The sequence below is a fragment of the Aethalodelphis obliquidens genome, unplaced genomic scaffold, assembly GCF_003676395.1.
Source record: "Aethalodelphis obliquidens isolate GAN/ISIS:26980383/991018 unplaced genomic scaffold, ASM367639v1 scaffold3, whole genome shotgun sequence".
NCBI lineage: Eukaryota > Metazoa > Chordata > Mammalia > Artiodactyla > Delphinidae > Aethalodelphis > Aethalodelphis obliquidens.
The window spans coordinates 42,587,147-42,611,242 of record NW_020837947.1 but is presented as its reverse complement, the minus strand read 5'-3'; the positions used below and the strand labels follow the sequence as shown (position 1 = coordinate 42,611,242).

The 24,096-nt window shown below is 44.1% G+C and overlaps 1 protein-coding gene and 1 long non-coding RNA gene across 3 annotated transcripts in view; one reads left to right on the top strand and one right to left on the bottom strand.

The window, feature by feature from the left end:
- Positions 1-11,462, bottom strand: part of LOC113610096 (uncharacterized) — a 209,019-nt gene extending 197,557 nt beyond the window's left edge. Inside the window, exon 1 of the long non-coding RNA XR_003428944.1 lies at positions 11,092-11,462. This is a non-coding gene — a long non-coding RNA (uncharacterized LOC113610096). The remainder of the gene's footprint in view (positions 1-11,091) is intronic.
- Positions 6,531-14,465, top strand: VGLL2 (vestigial like family member 2). 2 transcript variants are annotated; one of them, XM_027087888.1, is made up of 4 exons: positions 6,531-6,885; positions 9,127-9,439; positions 11,511-12,032; positions 13,320-14,465. In XM_027087888.1, the coding sequence occupies exons 1-4, from the start codon at positions 6,805-6,807 to the stop codon at positions 13,358-13,360; spliced, it is 957 nt and encodes a 318-aa protein (XP_026943689.1). In that variant the 5' UTR covers positions 6,531-6,804; the 3' UTR covers positions 13,361-14,465. The 2 variants fall into 2 exon arrangements, with proteins under 2 accessions (XP_026943689.1, XP_026943682.1); XM_027087881.1 differs by lacking the exon at positions 13,320-14,465 and having other exon boundaries at positions 11,511-12,515.
- Positions 14,466-24,096: the final 9,631 nt, after the last annotated feature.

Sequence of the window (24,096 nt, the reverse complement as noted above, 5' to 3'; positions counted from 1 at the left end):
CAGCCACTGGGCTGAGATCCCAAAGTATGTGATCTCTACAGTCACAGGCAGCCAGGGCTTAAGTCGGCCACCTCCAGTGCTTCAAAGGTGGCAATCAGCAACACACCCTTCCACCTTTCCCCGCCCCTTTTAAGAGCTAGGGGTGCTCTCTGGTTCTTTAACTACTTGCTCACCTAACTATTTGACGAGTGCTCTGAAATGTCTTCCTTTTGACATCTACTATTGGAATTTTCTTTCTACTGAAATAATTCTCTGTAGTTTTCAGGTCTACTACCCAAGGTAAAAGAAAAAAAAAGGACCTTTGTTTCTGTTTAACTTGTTGGGAGGGTTGCTTTAATTTAGCACTTTATTTGAAATGCACAGACACGGCCTATTTTTCTAACAGCAATAGTTGTTTACTAATAGAGTTATCCTACTGCATCACTGAAAGGCTGTTTTAACACATCCATTACCAAAAATAATAAAGGGTAGTGCCCTGGAATTAGCTACTTCCTCATATACCCAGGAACAAAGCCATATACATTGATGCAGATTAGGGTTTCAAATTTATTTTTCCACTGAATTCCCACAGAGAAAAAGAACGCTAAGGGGTAAAAACACGTGTTCATTTTGAACCATTTCAGAATCACTGGCTTCTTAAACTATTTACAAACACCAACAGACACTACTAAGGTCATGGCCACATTCTGAGTACATGATTTGTTTGGAGAAAGAATTAGCTATGCTCAGGAGTATAAGCATTAATCTACTAATATGTAAAGAAGCTTCCTTGGTGAAAGCCCACTTTGAGACCTGAATTTTTCAGTTTGATTTCTTACATGGTCATATTCAGCTGGTTTTCATTCCAAATTAGCTGGACAACTGACAAATTTCCACTTTGATTCACTGTGCAGCAATATCTTGCATGAGGCATATAAAATGATATACTGTTCTTAAATTTTACATTTCAAATTTTTAAAACTTTTATTTTTTAATTACCCCTGTAATGTCACGGGTTGGATTACTTTACAAATTGATTGATTCATTCCTCTCTTAAAGAAAGATGAAAAACAATAGCAGCTGGTGAAGTTTAAATTTCATAGTCAACAACTGGACTTCTACCTTAAAATATGATGCACAGTATTTATAGCATAAAGTTAAGATCAAAAATAAAAGGTGTAGTCTGCTTTGGGGTCTGCTAAGCTAAGTGTCTTGATGCACCATCAAACTTCTTTCTACATGTTATACTTAAGGCATAGTTAAACCTAATTTACTTATGTCACCATGAAATAGACTTCAAAATCAGTCATTATAACCGAATACATTAAAGACAAACAATGCCAGTCTAGGAGTCAGTGCTAAAAATTCTTCCACACGTGCCAAAAGAAACTTCCTACGAGTGAGTTTCTAAGAAGCTGTTTCTTGAAGCATGTGACAGGACATCACACCCACATGGATATCTTCACCTTCTGTCTGTTATTACTGTGGTCTCCTTTTAATCCCCTTAGCATCCTGCTGAAATGAAGTTTATAAACAGAAGTTTGGGAATGGATCAACACCAATACTGTCAAATATCTAAGTCAACAGTTTAAATCCTTCAGTCTACTACTACCTTCTGAATCTGCAAAATCCTCTATGACCCTGCATCTTACAAAAGGAGTTTCACACATATGTTAGTTTCTAGCATATGTTTGTTTCTAGGCTGTCATCTCCAGACTGTATGTCTTTAAAGAAAAAAAATCCACTATGGTCAGAAATCTAAGGCAAGTAGAGTGACTTTTCCAGCCAAGTAAAGATGAAAAACAACTTCTTCCCATTAAGAAATAATTTATACATGTTCTCTGAATTAATTCTTTGTGTCCAAGTAAATAATCAGAGGATGTAAATTTTCTTCTAACATTTCCACTCTTGTAAAAATCTAACAAGCCAAAATATTTTGCACACATCTATTCCAAATCTCCCTTTTTGTCATTTGTTATCGTTTTTAAAGTTTGGCTTTTGTGAATTGTATTTGTATAATAATATTTTTATACTAAGTATCTCATAGAGACTCATTAAAAAGAACTCATTTCTGAAAGATGAATCTGGTATTAAATATATTTCTCAATCCTAGAACTGGACATTACTGTCAACATGAATTCAAGAGAAAACTAAATTCAGGAAGTTGTCTTATACCTAACATGAAAATAGTCATTAAAATATAAAGGAAAAAAAGTTTAACATTCTTATAGTAACTAAATATATGTTAATAATTACAAAGTAGTCTCATCTATTCATCAGGATAAACCATGGACGATTTTTACTTGAAAACACTGTTAAAAACTACTCTAATTTGCATGAAAATAATTGAACCCTCTTTCTCTTGGTTTTTCACGAAGTAAACTGGAATTCCTCCACTTAGCATTTCAGTGAGATTTCGGAGAACAGGAATTTCTCCTTTTTTCTTTATTTCTTTAAAATAAAATCACCATTCAGACCCTCCATTAATCACTAGAGTATCATTACTAACACTGAAAAAGCTGGCTTCTGCAGACATGTTTTCAACTAATACTATTAATAGGCTGAATCCACAAAATCTTGTCAGCTACTCTCCAAATTCCAAACACATCTCTGCTCTGTAAAACAGGCAATGATGGGTTTAGGGGTTTAAAAAAAAAAAGTCTGCGAGATTACCATCATGTTCATCCTCTGGCTGGCAAAACAAGGCAGCATAAAATGCCAAGACTCAATGATTCAAATAAACCATGGCTGAGGGAGGGGCTGGACTGGCTCAGGTCAGCAATCCAAATTAGTTCCACTCCTTACATCCTTCCTATAAAGCAGCTTCTTTGCAGTTTTCAGAATAAGATGACACAGGTGGACAGAAAAAATTCAGAAGGTAATGAAGTCAGCTTATTAAAAAACGAGATGCAGTTCTTCTGAAAAGAAAATAATTTCATTGTGAAGCTACCTTGAAACATGTATCATTCAAACGTAATTTGGCTTCATTCATGAACTTTGAGAGTAAAGGCACTTTTTATTTTCACAGTTATAGATACTGTTAGAACTGGACACTAGAACTAGGGTACTGAAAGGGAATTTTGGTGTAATTGATTTTATTTTCATATGGCACCCCCTCCCCCACCTTGGCAGCTCGGTAAATTGCCATGAAGCTATCATAAAGTGGAATTCCTTTCTAAAAGAAGTTTTATATTCGCTCGGCCCAATTAGGAAGTTAAAAGGCAATTAGATTAGATGCAATTCACAATAGCTGATTTTTCTGGGGATGTTAGTACATTTTTCTTCGGGACCCAAGTTCTGGGACATTTAACTGTTTGCTTTGCAATCTCTTCTCCTAAAATAACTGTGAAAGAGGAAGAGAGAAAGAGGGAAGAGGAGAGAGACTTTCCTCACAGTTTTCTCCTTCAACCTGTACCCCATCCCAAGGTTCTAAATCAAAACTTGACTCCTTTGACTCTACTAATGTCCTGGCAGTTTGAATGGCTGGGAGAGTAGAGGGGTTAAATTTAGTTGTTTTTACTTTCTGCCCCAACTTAGAAACAAGAGGCAACCTCATCAGATTGATAAATACCACCCACGTGTAAATGACAGCTTTTCAGATATACAGAAAAGACGGAACATGCTTCAATCTTTGGATGTATTTTAAAACTGCGGACTGTTTGTTTTCCTCTCTGTACTTTGGATTTGGGGGGAGGAGACTGCTTTCCTGCCTAAATTCAGGATTGATGCTCACTGGCCCAATTGCCTGTGTTCCTTTAAGCTCCTGTGCAGTCAGTACCCTTAGTTAGGTTCAATGATGTTTTTAAAAACTGTTTCAAATAAGAGAGGATTGAGAAATGCGAACAGAAAGAAGCCTTAGGCAACTGGCATCGTACTCTCTTCATTTTCTTCGTTCAAAATGTGGGAAATCGCTGCTCCTGTAATCCTTTTCAAAAATAACAATTTGTTGGACCTTGTTGGTTCAGAAAGGTTGTCGTTATTTTCTCCTGCATTTGTAGGAAAAGTAAAGTTCAGGGCCAAAGTAAAATTAAAATGTCAGCGTGACTGGTTACAAAGGATAGGCGATGTCTACTGGGAGGTGAGCGAGGACAGGTTTCGAGCTGCCGAGCGCATTGGCTAGACATGCGATTCGGCGCTTGCCTCCCACCGCTTTTCCTGCGCAGTACTGCCAGCCTCTGGCCACGCTGCAGAGCCTGGGCTGCTCGGGAGGAAGCGCGCTCAGGCGACGGATGCTCAGGCCTGGAGATGCCCTACCCCAAGGAAGCCAGCGTAGAAACTCTATGTCCAAGGATGGACAGAGGGACCTGCGCGAAAAGCGGGAGTGTGACCGACCCACGGAGGCCGCGCCTATTGGCGGCGATCTGTCCCGGGCGCTGCGGTGTCCTTACACTTGACCCGGGGCTTGCGGGCCGGGCCCACCCAGGACCTGGCTTGGTGCGAGACGAAGTGGTCCCCAGCAGCAAGGGTGGCTCTTCCCATGACCGTTCGCTTCTTTGTCCCCTGAGGAGATACGGGTAAAGCGATTGTTGCCCTCCTCCAAAACTCCTGGGGAGGGAGGGTTGGAGTAGTGGTGGGAGGGATGTTCTGCTTCACCTGTGCGCCTGGATCATGGTAGGCTCCAGAAGCCACCCAGCTCAGCCACAAGGCAGCCTGGCCCCTAAAAAGAGACTTGCGTAAAACTGTACCACAGGGGTGTCTTTTTTTTTTTTAATTTGCTTTAAAATAGATTGCACTGTAGTTAATTTAAAAAACACTTCAGCCACTCACTTCTCACCATTTATAAACCGGACTGGAGACATGGAGCCACTACCCACTTATAAATTGAACAAAACCAAAATTCAACCCTGAAACCATTTGGCTTAAAATATTCACGTTTTAAAGACAAATATATCTTTTTTAAAAATTTAATTTAATTCATTCATTTTTGGCTGCGTTGGGTCTTCGTTGCTGCACGTGGGCTTTTCTCTAGTTGTGGTAAGCGGGGCTATTCTTCGTTGCAGTGCGCTGGCTCCGAGCGTGGGCTCTAGACGCGTGGGCTCTAGAGCGCAGGCTCAGTAGTTGTGGTGCACCGGCTTAGCTGCCCTGCTGCTGTGGGATCTTCCTCGACCAGGGCTTGAACCCCTGTCCCCTGCATTGGCAGGCAGATTCTTAACCACTGTGTCACCAGGGAAGTCCCTAAGACAAATATATCTTTTAAGGGTGCATCTGTTCGCAGTTTTATAGCCTGTGAATCGATGTCGGACTTTTTGTTGTATTTATACTCTATTTATAAACTCTAGTTATTCACTAGAGTTCATTTCTATCAGTGATCCACGCTGCTTCTTTCTTGGGTCTGGGCTCTCAATGCTCCCAACTCTACCCTCCCTACCCCCAAGTATGCCCCACAGGTATTCTTGTAACGTTCTTTCCCCCACCTGTCCCGACGTACAGAAAGCCTTGTCTCAATTCGTTCCTAAACTTTAAGGACAGAGAACTACAGGGCTGGGGGAGGGGTGCCTGGGAAGGCGGAAAGCGTTGCAGGAAGCAGGTCCGAACCAGGAGAGGTCTCAGGGAAGGAAACAGAACGGCGATGCGAAATGCGTGTTTCACAACTGGAGTGTATTCTCTTTCACCTCTGAAATGAAACAAGCAAACAAAATCGCAGCTGCTGTATTACTGACTGAAGAGTCAGCAAAAGTCCTCTCTGACCTCCCTGCAGTGCTTAGGATAATTCCTCTTGCAGCCAATGAGTCCTCGTTCCAAAAAGTTACTGAAACTTTAAAGGATGACGGCCGAGGAGACTCGGGGCGGCCGGGGTCTGGGTAAAGCCGCCTGGACTCCTCGAAAGCAGCTGGTACCCGGACGAGCTGGAGGCGGGGAGCGAATAACGCGGACCTAGAGGGCTCGGATGGAGGGCGTCAAAGAGAAAGGGCGGGATCATAATCTAGAGGGGCAATAGGGATCCGCCCCAGTGAGCAGAATTAAAAGGTGTGGTAGCTGACGGCGTACGGATTGGCTCAGAGGGGGCGCAAAGGGGGTGCCGCAGGGCAGCGGTTACAGGCTTCAGCCGCTGCCGTTTCCCCGCAGAGGGAGCTCCTCCGCGCAGAGAGGAGTTCCCGGACTCTTACATCCTGTCTGCGAAGATCCGGATTTCCTGGGGTATTCCTAGGGATAGCGCCGTTCCTCCCGCCGAGGAGCCGAGAGCAAAGAATCTTCCCCACCTCGCCACCCCGGACGCACACACTCAACTCTCCAGTGTGAGGTCGGGACTTCCCACAAGACCGTTCCCCACTACTCAACAACTTTCTTTCTCTCTCCAAATGTAAAAGCCCCCATTTCTTCCCTCTCCTCTCCGTCCTCCCGCCCCCTTCTGCTTTAGCCTGGAAAACCCTTGCTCCTCACAGTGCGAAGTCTCAGGGCTCAAGTTCCGGGCTGCGCAGTTCACCACACCCTTCGGCCACAGGTTCGCCGCCGGGTAGCCCAGGGAAACGCACCGGCAAGCCCCTCGGTCCCTCGTGCCACGCACCCCATTGGCCTCCCGGCCCCGCCCCCAACCCCTCCTCCTCCGCGGCCCGGGAATGGCGTCAGCACGCCGGCCCCGCGTGGGGTTTAAATGCCCACTAGCTGGAGGCCGGGCGCTTCCATCTCGGAGCGCGGTGGCGACTGGAACTGCAGGGGTGGGAAGGGAGCGTGCGAGCGGGATCCCGAGCCGCGGAGCACGCTGCCCCTCGCTCCGCCGCGGATGACTTGGGAGCTCGGGTCCAAGTGCCGCCCATGCAGCATCCCTGCCCTCCGCCGCCCGAGAGTTGATGATAAAACACTTAACCGTCTCCGCTGCGGGAAGCCATGAGCTGTCTGGATGTTATGTACCAAGTCTATGGTCCTCCCCAGCCTTACTTCGCAGCCGCCTACACCCCTTACCACCAGGTACGTGTCTCTTCTCGGCCGGGCCTCGTAGACAGGTGGCGCGCCCTGGCTTCTCCGAGCACTGCCAGTACTCCGAGGTTCCCGGTGCCTCCGCGCGGGTACTGGGCATCCGAACAGCGGCGGGCGCCTCCCGGATGCGGGGATTGCCCGCGCTGCCACCCAGTAGGTTGAGCTAACCCCTTTAGCTTGCCCGTTTGCTCTCTCGGGAAGGCAGCTAAGTCCTGCTAGTGCGTGCCCTGGCTTCCTGGGAATAATTAGACGAGGATCGCGCGAGCTGCATCGATTTCTTAGGGTATGTCGGACTCCAGATTTCTTCCAAGCCCGGTGCTGGCGCGGGGAGATGCAAGCAAAGCTCACGCAGGGAAAACCAAACTTTGGTCCCAAAGGTGAGAGTGACAACAAAACAAAAGCAAAGGCCTGTCTCTGTCTTTATGTCTGAGAATCAAAGACTCGCGTTCTCATCTCTGCAAGCTTATTTTATCAAAGGCTTTTTTTTTTTTTCAGTTTCAATTCTCAAGCGATCAGGCCAATTAATTCCAGAACCAGCGAATTCGTTACAAAGAGAACTGCACGAAACTCACTGGCTTTATAATCTCTGCTTTGCAAAGTTCTGGGAAATATTATTGACCTGGCAGAGGCAAGCTTCATAGATAATACTTCGCCTTTCGCTAGCTGAGTCCGGCTGCCCTGCCATCAACAAACCCACTTTTGAGAAGAGCACTAGCCCCGGTTCTGCAAACTCTTCAAGTTTCGTTTAATTTTTACAGTATTTCTATTCTCCGGGCTATATCTGGTCGAAGTTTTTCTTTTCATTCCTCAGCTGCTGTAGTCGAAACTGAGGACAGTAGTCCAGGAAATGAATAAGATCGCACTCCAGTGGGCAGAGGGGGGGATCCCCTAGGAGTCCGGACGAGGTTGGAAAGTGAGGGCCTGGACCTCCTGCTTCGGGAAAATTGAAATACACCCCAGTGTCCGAGTCCATGCTTTTGCCAATTTTGCTTGCAGAATATCTATTTGAAATTTTCCGGATGAATTAATGATGGAATGGGTAGACTTTGCCTTTTGTTTTTGTTTTTCTCCCTCCTCCTCTCCTTTTTAAAACTTTCCAACCAGAAGTTTGTTTAGTCTCAATGTTAATTTTAGTTATCACCAGAGTCTCTCACTGTAAGCCAAGTGGGAATGTGGTAGAAATGGTGATGTTGCTAAATAACTCCAGTCTTTTGGCTTTGGTGTCCAAGATGAGCTCCTTCCCAGGCTGGGAGTATTACAAAGAGGAAAGGAGGGTTGGTTTTCTGTCCGTTTGGTCCTTTCTCCTCCCTGACCCTGGACCAATCTATTGCCCCAAGATCTCTGTTCATTTTTGTATGATCAGGGTCTCCCTTGAAGGGCATCCCTGCCTGCATACTGCTTTAACACTGCATTCAGTCCATTGCTCGTTTCTAAGAAAATGTTTTCAGCGGCCACACTTCGTTTTGTAAATCACTATCAGACAGTCATGATTTACCCAACCTTACAGACAAGATCATCCTCTGCTCCTTTTTATTACTTTTTCCCTCAATATACACAGATGGTGAGGTAGAAATTGTCATAGCCCACTGGTTTTTCCTTACTCAAAAGAAGATCTCTTTAAAAGCTGAGACTTTCTAATGGCCAGTTTATGAATGACCAAATATCAACTTGCATTTATTAAAATGATCCATGTCACGATGTTATTCCATGTTTTTATCCTACAGCAGTTCTTCCTTTACATCCTTGTTGTGTAGAGTGGATTTTGTTATTTTCATGTTCTATTATGAGGATGCTTTAATCCTGCATCTTGCACGTCTGCCCTGAGTTCTCAGGCAGGGAAGAGTCAGGCCCTAACTGGACTTGGGTGCCTTTTACCCTAGGAGCCTGATTTTAAAACTATATCTGCCTTGAGCCTGGCTCTGTGGTCAAACTGCTTAGGCGTCTTCCTGGACCTTCACCCTGACACCTTCAGAGAGTTCTCCTTGTGGCCTGGCAGCAATTCCAGGGAGACAGAGGCTCCAAGAAGGGCAGTCGGCCTCTCAGGAGCCCCACCTTTGTTGAGCTGCAGGTTGGGAGGCCTGTTGACTGCAGCCTACGTTACTGAGCACCGGGCATGGACACCCATGTCAGTTGCTCCTGGATACCTTTGGGATCCGGATGAGGGAGTGCAGTCTGAACACAATTTGCTCGCTCTTTTGAAATTGACTTCTCTATTCTTTCTCCTTTGAGCAGAAACTAGCCTGTTACTCCAAAATGCAGGAAGCACAGGAGTGCAACGCCAGCCCCAGCAACAGCAGTGGCAGTGGCAGCTCCTCCTTCTCCAGCCAAACTCCGGCTAGTATAAAAGAAGAAGAAGGCAGCCCGGAGAAAGAGCGCCCACCAGAGGCGGAGTACATCAACTCCCGCTGCGTCCTTTTCACCTATTTCCAGGGAGACATCAGCTCTGTGGTGGACGAACACTTCAGCCGGGCCCTGAGCCAGCCTAGCAGCTATTCCCCAAGCTGTACAAGCAGCAAAGCCCCACGGAGCTCCGGGCCCTGGCGGGGTAAGTATGGGGCCCCAACTGGCAAGGGAGGATAGAGAGCCCTCATAGCCTGGGGGCCACCTACAGGGGTTCAAAGAGATGCAGCTGAAAGAATGCTAGGTGTTAGAGAAGAGGTGAGGAGGGCCATTGGGAGAGGATAAGGAAATCGAAGGAGGAGTAGGCACAGGCCTAAGATCTCTCCTTGAAGAGGCAGAGCAGAGCAGTGACCTAGAAAAAAACCAAAGGCCTTGGAATTGGGAGGCCTACGTTTGTGTGTTGGCTCCACCACTTCCTAGCAATATGACCTTGGGCAAGTCTCTTAACCTCTTGGAGGTCACTCTATTTACTGGTCTCTAAAATTAGAATAATATTTGCCCACTTAACTATCCCTGGAGGTGGCTGTAAGGGTAACAGAAAATGTATGTAAATGTGCTGTGGAAATGTGAGGTTTCCAGCAGCCTCCCAAGGCAGGTGGGGGGGGAGGGGGGAGGGGGATCTTCACAAACAACAGCTTACAGGGCCCTTACCCCATTTCTGAAAATCTTTCCAGAGAAAAAAGTCCTAGAATGCAGTGCAAGCAAAACCTGCTGAAGAATGTCTCCTAAAACCTACTTATGCCTTTTGCCAGATTTTGATTACTTGGGAAATCTTGAAGCAGAGAATGTCTTTCAATAAGCAAGTAAAATAATAAAGAAATAAGAATTTAAGGGTAGCCAAAACATCTCTAAGGGATTTCCCCAAACACATCCCTTCTTTATTGGTTTACCCTCCTCACCAAGCACTGCTTTACCTCGCCTGGGACAATGATTTCTTGGATGAGTTAACGAACTCTCCCTTCTATTCTGAAATCTTGACCTCCCTTTATTACCAAAACAAGGGTGGACGTAAGTATTTGGTAACTTTGGTAACTTTCTCACTAATCTTTGCTTTTGATGTGTACCAAGCTGAGAAATGAGGACTTTGTTGTAACCAAGGAAAACAAATATTTCATTTTGGGGGAAATGACAACTGTCGCCCTTCCTTTTTTTTCTTAAGAGTGTGACAGTTTGTACAAACCTTGCCTAGACAAGATCCAAAAACATTAGTTTTAAATACAAAACATTCTTTTTATTCTCCAGTTGCCTAAATACTTTTAACAGGAAGACTGTTCACTACTTAGAATGCATTTTCAAAGCATTTTAAATTATCTACTATGAAATGCAGATGCCTTCTCCAGGGTTCTTTTAATTAAATGTCTTTCTTTCCTTTCCTCCCAACTAAAGGCAACAAATTTGAGCTAAATGCTGTTCTCTTAAAATGCTTCCAGACACTAGGGGTCAACAATGATACAAACAATAATAATAATTATTGTTGTTATTATTATTATTCCTGGCGTCCACATTTTGATGCAGAAAATTTTTTAATTAAAACTGAAAAGACCTGTCCCTTCGTGTCCCCCTCTGCAAATAATACAGCTGCCCTTTTAATAGGTAAAGTTTACTCTTTGCAAAAAAATTTTCTTGAAATAAAGTTTCTAGAAAGGAGGCTAATAATAGCAAGACTCCGAAATATGTCGATGGATTTCCAGTCCATCCGAGGCCTTGGAGGGGCACATTTTCTGGAGCAAGAGAGGCTGAAACGCGAGAGCGGGTAGTGAGATCGCTAGGCGGCCGACCAAGAGCGGGAAGAGGTACCTTTAGCTTCAGGAGAGGCTGCGGGCCGGGAAGGCGAGGCCGCTTCTGGTCCGAGGCCGTCCAGCCCGGAGTCCGAAAGAAGCTCCCTGCGCCCTGAAACTGGGGCTGGGGAAGGAAGTCTCTCCGCTCTTCCTCTCCCCGCCAGTCTCCAGGTTCCCGCAGCCTGGGACGCGCCTGCAACATCCGAGGAAGCGGCGCTCCTCCCCAAAGAGTTCCCCAGTGCGGCGCCCGGACCTCGCGTTCACGGGCCGCAGCCCCGCGAGAGAGGCGCCGCGCGTGCGCCCAGCACGGCGCCTTTCCCGCCCTTTGCCCGCCCCGGCCGTTCAGTTCTGCGGCGGCCGAGCGGCGTCGGCAGCCGTGCTTCCGGCGGTGATGCGTTCCTCTCTCCCTCTCCTCCCCTCCGCCTCGCCGACCCAAAGACGGCTCCTTCCCGATGAGCCAGCGCAGCTTCCCCGCCTCCTTCTGGAACAGCGCTTACCAGACGCCGGTGCCCGCGCCGCTGGGCAGCCCGCTGGCCGCCGCTCACTCGGAGCTGCCCTTCGCCGCAGCCGACCCCTACTCGCCGGCCGCGCTGCACGGCCACCTGCACCAGGGCGCGGCAGAGCCCTGGCATCACGCGCATCCCCACCACGCGCATCCGCACCACCCTTACGCGCTGGGCGGCGCCCTCGGCGCCCAGGCCGCCGCCTACCCGCGGCCCGCAGCCGTGCACGAGGTCTACGCGCCGCACTTCGACCCGCGCTACGGGCCGCTGCTGATGCCGGCCGCCTCGGGGCGCCCGGCCCGCCTCGCTCCCGCGCCGGCCCCCGCGCCCGGCAGCCCGTCCTGCGAGCTCTCGGCCAAGGGCGAGCCGGCCGGCGCCACGTGGGCCGCGCCCGGGGGACCCTTCGCGAGCCCCACGGGGGACGTGGCCGGGGGTCTGGGCCTCAGCGTGGACTCAGGTAAGCGGGAGAGGGAACGTGGCATCCCCGGGCCCCTCCTGCCCTGTGCCCAAGCCTGGGCTGAGGCCGGGACCCTACTTAGTTCTCCTTGGAGACCCCAGTGACCCTGAGGCCCGAAGGTCTGCCTGGCGGGGTTGTGTTTCATCAGACAGATGACCCTGTCTGTTATCGGTGTGGGCAGAATGAGAAAGTAGCTCGTTAATATTACAGAGGATTTTTAAAAAATAAAATTTGTTGGAAAGGTTCTAGCTCTGTGCTGTTCAGCACTGTAGCCACCGGCCACATGTGTCGGTTGAGCACGTGAAACGTGGCCAGGCCGAATTGGGATGTGCTGTAAGTGTATAATATACACTGGATTTCAGGACTTTGTCCCAAAAAGAATATAAAATTCATCTCACTGATGTTTTACATTGATTGCATGTTGAAATATTTTCAACACATTGCATACTGAATATATTGGGTTAAATAAAATATATTACTAAGTCTCACCTGTTTGTTTTTTACTTTTTTTCAATGTGGCTGCCGGAAAATTTAGAATTATGCCCATGGCTCCCATTGTGTTTCTGTTGGACAGCGCTGATCTAGAGTGCCTGCTAAGAGGGTAGTTTAAATGGTGGCCCGGGGCGGGGCGGGGGGGGGGGGGGGGGGGGGTCTTGTCACCTCTTGTGGTAGTTACAAGTCATACAAATATGACTCATGACTCTGATATCAACTTAATTGTCAAATTAAATAGGTCTCTGGAAAACATAAAACTTAACAAGAATACGATTTTAGTGATAATATTAAGTCCCTGGCTTGAAGAGTTGAATTTGAAAGGTACAGGCAAATAAGGGTTTACTTTTTTGTTTGCTTTATTTTTAGGGCAAATGAAAAAAATAGTTATATAATAAATGCAATCGTTGGCTCGTACGTAGTCTTGCCGGCTCTCCCTTCCCTCAGGTGCAAATTTGACACTTATTTGCTTTGCTTTTACTTTCATTCATGCCCTTTAGATGAATTCTGTGACTTTCACAATGAAACAGTGCTGTTTGTCTTTCTCTTTCTTTAAATATCTTGTGCCTTCCCTCCCCCACCCCCTTCTCTCTCCCTCTCTCTTTCTCTTCTCCCTCTCTCTCTCCCTTTTATTTTCTCTCTGTTTTCAGATTTGCAGCCTCAGGACAAAAGCAAGGATCTGTACTGGTTTTAGACAACCCACCTTCTTCCCTGTAGGTCTCTGCATAGCGCAATTGGTGACACTCAGAGCTGAAATCAAGTGGGTTTGTAACAGCTTCTGATCTTGGTTTGCAGCTCGTCGTTATTCCCTCTGTGGTGCATCCCTTCTGAGCTGATCTGCTGACCCAGGGTTTCCCCTTCCCTTTCCCTTCTGACCAGCCATGGAGGCTGGCATCTGTGCCTCTCACTTCATGGATGAGGACATGGGGGAATGCAGAGACTTCAAACTTCTCCGTGTATTGGGAAAACCAGAACACACATCGACAGAATGTTCATCTAAAAATAATTCCTTCTGCCAAAGAGGAAATCCAAAGACTCTGAATGATGCTTAATGACTTTTGGGCAAATCACTGGAAATATCCATGGTGATCACTTAGGTGACATGATATCATAGTTTTCTTGGAAAGAGGGAAAGAAAAAGAGATGTTTTGGTGTGAATATTTTTTATGCTGATGTGAATTATTTCATTAAGTAGTGTGATCATAGCACTGCCGACGTCAATATCCTCAGACTGAAATGTATTTGTATTTGCATCAAAGACTGTGGTAGAGAAGTCAAAAGAAGCCAATTCCTTCTTCCTCACCTGTAGCCTCCAGCTCCTTTCCTGCCCGCTCCCTCCCTACAACACCCACTCCAGACACAAAGACACACTTTTTCCTTCGGACTGTGAACGTGGAAGCCTCAGCCTGAATGTGAGCGGCAAGTGGCTTATCTGGAGCCACCTGCCTGAGTCTTACTGAAATGCAGCTGTTGTAGGACAACTGTTTAAAACTCCAGAAATACATCGACCAAAGGGGGCACTTCCCAGTGTTTGGCACAGCAATTGCAGTTGCACTGGATATGTTTTATACGTGTGTGTGTGTGTGTGTATATATCATATTTTTTACAAAGAACATTTTATGATGAAAGAAGAAACTCTCTCTGCCTTCTCTCCCACAAATTCTGTCCCTCCCTCTATCCTCCTTTGGATGAAAACAAGTAAGCATCAAGAGGCCCCAGTTGTCTCCAAGAAGAAGAACTAGGAGTCACCAGAAGGGGAAGAGATGCCCATGGAGTCTCTGGTACCTCGAATATTCTTCTCAGTCTCTGTGGTCATGGTTTGGTCACTTTAGTATTGGGACAGGGGAAGGGGTACACATGTGGGCAAAACTGAAGGGGATGAGGAAGAAAAAACGAACATTAAAGATGTTTGTTTACCACTAGGTCGCTGTGTTATTTCTTAAAAGGAAAACAAATACCTTATTTTCTCTCTAATAGCATAAAATAATTTATAGTAGTATGATCTGATGTCAGGAAGTAAAATTACTTCGTATATATATTTTTGGTTTTCCAAAGTGATTGTCATGCTGTGAAACCTGTGAACCCCTTTCCACCTCATGTCAACCCTGGAGATGAGAAGTTGGGTATCCCCCCTCCTTTTTACAGATAAGAAAATGGTAGCCCACGGAAGGCCAGGTTATCTGATGGCCTTCATTAAGTAAAAGCAGAGATGTATAGAAAACACTACTTGTATACCATTGAGTCAGATACACACATTTTTCTCCGAAAGAGAATTATTGTTACTTCTTAAATTCTAGACTCTTCAGATAGTAGAGTCCTCAATTTAAAAATGTTTTGGAAATACTGGTTATTTTATATTTTAATCAGCTAGGCTAGGAAACCAAACCTACAGCTAGGCCAAAATAAAGAAATTATTAAATTAATGGTTTTATTTTCCCTTGATGCCAAAGTTATTCGTGTTCTTTCTCTGAAGAGAGAGATTTAGTGTTATGCCCAAACTGCCCTTGAAAGTTGTTAAAGCATAAAATATTAATTCAAATCTTGATCTTCATTATAACACAAGAGGCAAATACAGTGTATCTTGGGTAATTGTCTCAAGAGTTGGGTGCAGTTAAGGGACCTTACTCAGAACATGGCTTAGCAGAGTTACCCATCCCCTCTTTCTATCATTTTGGTACATGTTAAGTAGACTATGATCATTACAAGAACCTATTACTGTTTTTGCTCAGATGGAAGATACTATATGATTATATTGTCCCAGATGTGATAGTAATTAGTAATAACTAATTGCATTGCATATAGCAATAACTAATGTTAATTATCAGGCACTGGTCTGAGGGCTTTATATATAGGTTAACTCATTTAAACCTCACAACAATTCTGTGTGGTGCTTATTACCACAGAGGCTCACAGAGAAGTAATCTGCCCAGTCACATAACTGGGCAGAGCCAGGATGCCAACCCAGGCAGCCCGGGGCAGAGACTGCACTATTATCCACTGCAGTAACTACTGGCCCACTTCTGATCTGTCTTGAAATGCTCACCTTTGGGCTTACTTTCTCCTCCACAATAGATGAATAAAGAAGGGAAAAGAGACAGGCCAGCAAAGACTGACATGCTGTAGAACTTATAGAATCCCAGGTCTCAAAGGAAGTATCAGGACGTTGTCCAGACTCCTTCGTCAAATGGCACTACCTGTAGACCATTCAGCCAGATGCATTTTTCAATTCATCTCTAGGAAGGAATTATTATCGCTTCTCTTATTAATTCATTTCAGTATTTATAGCCTTCTCTGCTCTGAAGCTCTTCACACCCAACCTAACCAAGTCGTGTTAAGCGTGTTAGTCTGAGGTTTGGACATTGAAGCAATAACTAAAATTAAATTTGGATTCTCTGTGATTTTTTTAAATCCATGTTCCATTGGCATGGATCGCTGGCGTATACAAGCGTAAATAAAACGCATTTGGTTCCAGTGCCCTTTTAAAACTTTGCCACTGAGTGTACAGATGAAGAAGAAAGCACAGCAAGTGCATTCTCTGCTGGACATCTTTTCCAAGTAGTCCTCCTCCCCAAGAAGCTTTCCCTGTGCTCAACCTACGTTAGCACTCACAAGATCTCTGATCAGAACCCACAGGGGGCCTTTTCCCTGCCACGAGGTTCTGATTACTGAAGCCTCTCTCCTGAGCTGCATCCAAACTGAATATCAGGTTGCTGGTGAGGAGACTCATTCACTGGAACTGGCCTTTGGGGCAGTCCTGAACAGACCGTCCAGACTGCTGAACAGGGCTCCAGTGACCTACAACATAGGACACACGGAGCAGAGGAGCAGAGCATTTCCCTCCATGTTACACATTCCCAAAGTAGAAATGCGAGGGGCCCTGGAACTATCATCATTCGGTTCTGTGTAATAAGACTTTCGAAGGGAACTTTGGTGAACTCATAGCTCTAACTGACATTTTTTTGACATTCTTTTAGGCCCACCAAGTCATGTAAAGGATGAATTCTCATGCTTGTCTTGCTAATATTCGTGAAACCATGCAGAGTAGAGAAGGCCCTAGTAGTTGAAAAAAGAACATTCAAAGAAAGGAGGGATGACATGAGAAAAGGTAAACATGATGTTTTTGCATATATTATACCTGGTTGGGGGTCTGAGAGAAAGATTAGATTCTCCTCTAATCATCCCGGTTGGCACTGGTGTCCTCCTCATCCACGGTTTTCCCTTTGCACTTGGCCTCTACTGAGGGAGAGGTGAGGAAAAGGGGAGAGACAGCTCCCCGCCACCAAATAATCCTGTTGCCGATTGCCCTCTGGCTGAGAACTCAGTCACCCAACTGCAGGGAACTCTATCTATTCTACTCCCTTAGTTTAATAAGAGTTGCCATCCTGTCTCATTTACCCTTTGAAGTTCTATTTCCATGCGTGGCAAATTCTAGCAATGACTTAAGATTGATTCAGGCCTGGACGGGAGGGAGGGCAGAGGTGGTGAGTGTTGGGATGTAGACTCCCTGACTGGAAGCTTCTCTTGCCACTCTTTCTGGGTAAATACTGCATTTTCTGTGCCCTTTCGAATAGGGGGAAACAACTTGTAATTTTAACCTCCCATTTGCTTAGAATCGTAAATCCTGTGCTTATGTGCAGGCACCTATACACCTTCTATCAAAATAAACAAGAAACCTTTTCTTAAACACTTAGTGATTGGTTACTTCAGAGTTGGGGATTTTTTAAAATAAAACTTAAACTGCTTTCCATATAAATGCCGTTTCCATAAATTGCATTTTTGAACATAATTCACTAGGAGTCAAAGCATGGAAGAAAAGTTGAAAGATATTTGAAAAGACTTTAAAAATAAATGAAACCAAAAAACATAAGATTCCTTTATAAAATTGCTTTAACAGTCTATGGATAATTTGCATGCAAATAATTCACATTTTGATTGTACTTGTGAAGGTCTTTGCTCTCTATGGTCCCTTCTTCCTTGCAAGATTTTTAAGATTTGTTGTTCTTCATTATTTGTTGCATATTTCTAAATTCTGAAGTAAAGGAAAAAAATGTCCTAAAGGCAATATCATTGTTATAGTTGCTGTTTGCACATAACTGAAGTTTTGACATTTACACAAACAACAGGATTAAGCAAATGTAAATTTCATATTTCCTCAATATCAGCTCTCCCTCATCTCCCATGAATAAATGAAACTCACAATACAAATACAGGATCCATACAATAGAATCTATTTATCTACAGATACCACACACACATAGACACACACACACATCACTAATGCATGCCTAAAGAGAAATCAGAGACCCCATGCCCTCAGACAGGCACAGACACAAATGATTATTCTCACTTGACAGACCAAGTGTACCGCTCTTTCCTTGTATTTCATTCCAGCCACAGAGGGCTGGATCAGGAACGAGACACTTGATAGCTGCTGTTTCCGTGGTTGAAATATTTGTGAAGTTAACGCACAATCTGAAAGCAGAAGCTAATAAATTATAGGGTGCTAATTGGAGCTGGAGCAGAGCTGTCAATCATGTTATCCTAAACACAGAGAGACCCTCATAACCTAAAAAGGCAAGGCAGCCTTCAGGAGGAGCGCCCAGTTGTCTCCAGCCTTGACCTCCACCCCAGTGGAAACACTGTCCAGGCAGAGTGGCCACTGGCAGAGTCGGCAGAGATGATTCTGCTAATCCAAGCTCACTTTAAGAAAATAGACAAATTGTCTTTGGGGGAAAAGAGTAAAATATTTGACTGAAAAATTAATGTTTAGAGAAACATATTGTTTAGAGAAATATATAGTGAATTTACTGGAATAATTAATACTTTGATAAAATGTTACTCTTTACTTGGAATTTTTCCACTTTAAAACACAAGTTTAACTCAATAAGAGAAAAATCTAAAGTTCTCCACAACACAGGGTCATGTCTACCTCAACTTACAGTGTTTCCATTGGTTTACCAGTGTACTCATGAAACGAAGCACCTCTAAAACAGAAATAAGGAGTCCAAATTTCCTTTGTCTTACGGAATTCATTTCTTTCATCTAGAAAAGCAACAGCAGCATATTTTCTGTTTGTTTTGTTCTTCAGATCTCCTAGTAAGCTCTAGTTCTACTTATCTCCCAGAATTTCAAAGTCACTAAAGTGATTTTGCTCAAACCATCCTCCTCTGTCATTATTATTTCCATTTCCTATCAAAACTGCGTAAATTAATAAATATACAATTTTCATTACATATAAGAAATTTAGTTTAAAGGTAGACTAAAATTTGGAAAACAAAACTAAAGAATTAAAATATTTTGATTCCTAATCAATATTTGCATGACTCTAACGATCTAGTTACCACTAGATTTTTACCAACATTTATTTAAGGAGTATATACTTTAGTCTATATATGTATTTCCAAGTGGTAAAATACTCTGTTTACCTCATAATTTGGAAGCTTCTTTAGAATACTTCAGGTAAAAATAGTTTTCGCTCAGGAAGAGCAAATCAAGTATCTTAAAATTCTAAACACATAATTGCTTAAAACATGGATTATAATTGATGGGAATGTCAGAGCTTATTTTTTTTCCTGCTAATTCTCATTACTACAGCTTTGCCCTTATTTTTGGCAACTACATTATCAGCCCTGTGCCAGTAATGGTATTATCAAGAACTGGGATGGAAAACAAACAAAAATTAACAAAACTTTTTGTTATTGCTGTTTATTTTTACTAGGTACAATCCTTTTTCTTTTTCTTCTTCTAGTGCATTTTACCCAATGTGTAATCCATCTCAGAAAACAATAGGATGCTTTTTCCTCTAGTATCATATTACTTTTTTTCATTGTACCTGCTTTTTTATGGAATTTCTTGACATATCTGGGAGGTTATCTCAATATATCTAAAGGTTCTGTATTATTAGTATTCTTCCATCTTGCTTTGTGGAGTGTGAAATCCTGTTTTTACCTCGGGCAGTTTCTCCTCCACACTCAGAAACTGACAGAGGGCATTGACAGACAGATTTGGTAAGAAACACAAAGAACAGAGCTTATGATATTTGTTCTTCCTTGTTCAAAGGCTTCTTCTAAAAACACATTCTTCGCTTGTACTTTTTGAAAGGAGTAAGATAAGAGCCTAGGGACGTGTCAGACTTGTATCCCAAGGGAAAACCATGATGAAGTTATATTCAGTTGGGATTGGTGAGAAGGGAAATTTTATTCACAATTTTATCCTTAACTGTTTCAAACTAGCTAGTAAATTTTAAAAATGATAATACAGGCACCACCATCTTGCATTGAAGTTTGGGACACCTGGTTATTCGATGTTTAAGGACTGAAAAATTTTTAAACCTGCCAGTGAGGTACTGCCATCTCCCTTTTTTGTTTGCGATATAAAATATATTGAAACTATTTTAAATCAACTATACCCCAATAAAAATTAAAAAGGTTTTTAAAAATTTTAAATAAAATGTATTGAAACTAAAAAAGAAAAACAATGCTTCACTGCCATAAAATGTACCAGGCTGCAGGTTAATATAGGCTTTGGGTCTTAGGAGACTGAGGTAGAAAGAATAGGTACCACTGAATCTCCCTGTGTCACAGAACAAGGGCAAGGCATTAAGTTAAAACAAGACAAAATTATACCACTTAATAATGTATATTCTTTCAGATCATAAAAGCTTCTGACTACATTTTTACTGCTATTTTAGAGAGCAAATTTAATTCTTGTCACTTCCTTTATTAGAGGAACTTCTAATTTGAACTCAAATTACCCATGCTTTATTCTCCTTCTCCTTAGTTATTATAAACAGAAAAGTTCTAAAAGTGGTATTATAGAAAATGCTTTGCGTGTTATCTGCTCGTTTCCTGATCTAGTTCTTATGCTTGTCCTATATGTCCATATGGTTGCTCAGAATGAAGTTAGAGCTATCTTGTCACAGTTCTCAGGAGGACATCAAGCTCACTACGAGACTATTTCAGCTCAAGAGTACATCATCTAGAAGTGACCAGAGTACTTATCACAATTCTAGTTGACTGCTCCTCTGGGTTGGTGCACTCGGCAGTGTTTTTCTCATATTCCACAGAAGGTTCCTGGTAAATTCCTTCCTCCCATTCTGTTAGAAAACCTTCACCCTAACTACCTTCTCATCCAAATGCTATCTGTTCTTCAACGTCTCACGTAAGTTTCTGCCTCTTCCTGGAAGCCTTATCTCCACACCAGACACAGTACGTGGTCTCACCCATATCAGAACTCCTACTAACTAATGTCTCTGCCATTTTTTTGCCATTTATTATTTAGCATCTTGGGACACAAGTTCAGAATTTAAAAGGTTGCAGTAACCCTAAAGATTATCTCATTCTCCCTTGACTTATTCTTTACCCCCTCAGCTGGATATTTAAGTACATTGAGCAGGTACTACCAACTATTGTGAAAAAAATACACAAATTATTGCATTAAACTTTTTATTTTACATGCAAACCAATTTTAAAATACAGGTTCATCTGAGGTTTAATGTCCAAGTTAAAAAAAAGAAAATAAAAATAGTCTGGAAGCTGCTTCAGTAAAGAAAATCCTCTTATTAAAAGGAGTGGGGAGAGGTTCTTCACTTTTAGGAGGCAGTGTCAAATATCCTTTTTCTGCACTTGTATACTGATCCTCAATCTCTGTCTTCTGCTCAAGGACATCCCTTCAACTATTGTCCTCTCTTTTCCTGCATCATCATTTCTCCCTCTCTACTGGATCATTCCCATTAATATAAAACAGGCTGCAATATTTCCTGCCTTAAAAAAAAAAAAAAAGCAACCTTCTTTGACCCTGTCTCCTTTTAGTTACTAACTCATTTCTCTGCTCCCTTTAAATGGCAGCGAGCCTTAAATGAGTCATCCTCTTGCTCTCTCCACTTACTTTTCCATTTTCTCTTGTACCCACTCTAGCTTGGCTTCCACTACACACACACCTGTCAAGGTTATCAGCTAGCTTTGTGTAAACCTGAAGATCAGCTCTCTGTAACCTTTTACTTGTCTCATCAATAGGGTGATACATCAGTGAAGATCCTGCCATAAGCAGAGGTCAAGCCATATACCATGCACTTGAGGCCTTATTAATATGTTCTAGCAAAGATACTACACCTGGCATAGCAGTTGCAATTGGGCTACTATTTGATTTAACTCATGCTACACTACAGCCATGCTCCAGGATCCATGTGGTTTCTGCAGAAGCTCTGGTGAATTAAAAGGAGGTGTGACAGAAACCATGAACCCTGTGACCTTTTGAACATAAATGCTGGCACTAATCATTGTAATTCCCCAGGATCCTATTTTATTTTTGACTTACTATCTTGGCTAGGGGAGGGAAGAGAGGAGGGCAGCAGTTCCAGAGGTTTCCGCTTGGCCTTCCACACCATGATATATTTTACCCCACAGGCCAAGGATCCAGTGATTCAACCACCAAGTATGTCAACCCCTATTACACATTTATAGAGTGTATAAATGTGTGACCCCCCCCCCACCACCAGTGGGGTCACGGACCCGGTGGACACACTGTAGGTTGGCCTTTAGCCAGGACTCAGTTTAATACCTGGCTCCATAAACCCCACCCTAACAAAGGGGCTATGATGATGCTTCAGGTCTCTAGATACCAATGTCAACTCAGATCCTGTGTCTAATAGTCTGAAATGTCTGGGGATTCCCAGTGCACAGTACTGGAATAAATGGCCACAGTGCCCTGTGGTGGAATCATCATAGTGTATACCATGATGGTGTTACAGGTTCTGTCCTAGGACCTGTCCACTTCTTCAGTCAATGGGTTACAGATCTGTACAATGGTGATTTTTATTCAAGTGACCACATTGGCCTCCTAACTCCTCCATTTTTGCCTTTCTCTGATTATAAATGGTAAGCACTGCTGCCCTTCTGTTTTGTCCTGGGGACAACATGCTTTATTAACCATCTCCACAACTCCCTATGCTCAAGCTTCTTTGGGTGCCTCTCCATCATCATGGTGATGGGGGTCCCCTGGCTTCTAGTAGTCCAGTGCAGCCATCTGGTATCTATTATTTCAGGGCTGTGTCATGTCCATAGATTTTAACGAGCCCATATGTGGATGGCCTGCAGAGGAGGCCATTACTGAGCTGCTTAGTGATGCTCAGCGAGGCACCCCTCTCATCATCCTGTTCCTAATGACCTTAGTGTGTCCTTTGGTGGGTCTTCTGGCCTCACATAATATGTCCGTGCCAGCATTCCCACTTCCCTCAGTCTTTTTATTCCTTCTTCTCCCATCTGACAGGGCATCTCAGCATGGGCCTTTGTTTTCTCCAGGCTTCCGAGTCTACCCTAGCTGAAAGTTTGCCTTGGGTCTTTTCCAAGATGTTAAAATTTCATGTTCCAGGAAGTCCCACTGAGTGAATGAATTCCTGCTTATCCAGTCTTACCTTCCCACCCCCTTACTCACGTACCCTCCGAATGTAATCCCAGCATTACTCCCCTGGCTCCCACCATTAGATGCTAGCTAATTCTTAGAGCTCCTTTGAGATGTAATCTATTTCCTTCTTTATCAGACCCAGCATATCCCAAGTCAGGTTAGGCTGGGATTTAACCCTGGTTATCAACCTGGCAGTCTCCATCAGAGGTAGGTGCAGCTCCCAAGGGGGCACCTGTTGCCTTGCTGGGGACAGGCCACAGGAGTATCTCCCTGCACAGAGAAATTGCTAGCTCTTACGTTAGAGGTATGAGCCATCTCGACAAGCAGTGAGGTATGAGAGGGGTCAGCTGAGCCAAATTCCTTGGGGGCATCCATCCAGTTGCCCCCATCCAGGGTTTCAGGGTCACAGGTTTTCTCAACAGACCTACCTTGACTATCACATGTGGGGCTTGCCCCTCAGTTGTGTCTACTCTTACTCTACAGTTTATAAGTGCCTCTTTTTAACCTATCAGAGACACCTTCTAGCTCTCACAATTAGCCTTTATTTGCTACATACCCTTAATTTCTCATGATCCTTCTGCAGGGAATCAGTACAACTGTTCTGCAGGGAAACAGCCAGTGAGTTCCACTGTTCTCATCGGCATCATCGCCTCTATATCTTTCAAAGGCCTGAATCATCACGTTGGCAAAGGTGTTCCCCTCCATGGGATATTTTTCTCGTTCACCACTGGTGAAATTCGTAGCATTTGGGCTGCCATGTTGTGCCCAGGACTGTCTGTGCCCCACATATCTATCACTCATGATGAGGTCGTCTTAACCACTTGGGTGATGAGTGAGCCAGACCCCATATCCCATCTCGCTACCTGTTTTCTTGGGCCATTCCTGGTACTATTTGTATTAGTTAAGGGCCTCAAAGAAACAGATGCCAAGAGGAATAGATGTGCAAATGATTTGTTGGGAGAAAGGCCTTGGAAGGATAAAGGGGGAGAGACAAAGGTAGGTGAAAAAAGCCTTCAGGTTGCAATGCAGGCCTGACACCTGTTAAGAAGAGAGAAAAGGGAGGATTGGATAGGGAAAACCTGAGATTACAGTGCAATTCTGGGAAAGTCTCAGCCAGACTGATAGAGAGTCAGTCCCCAAGTCAAAATGGCCTGTTGGTGGCCAAATAATG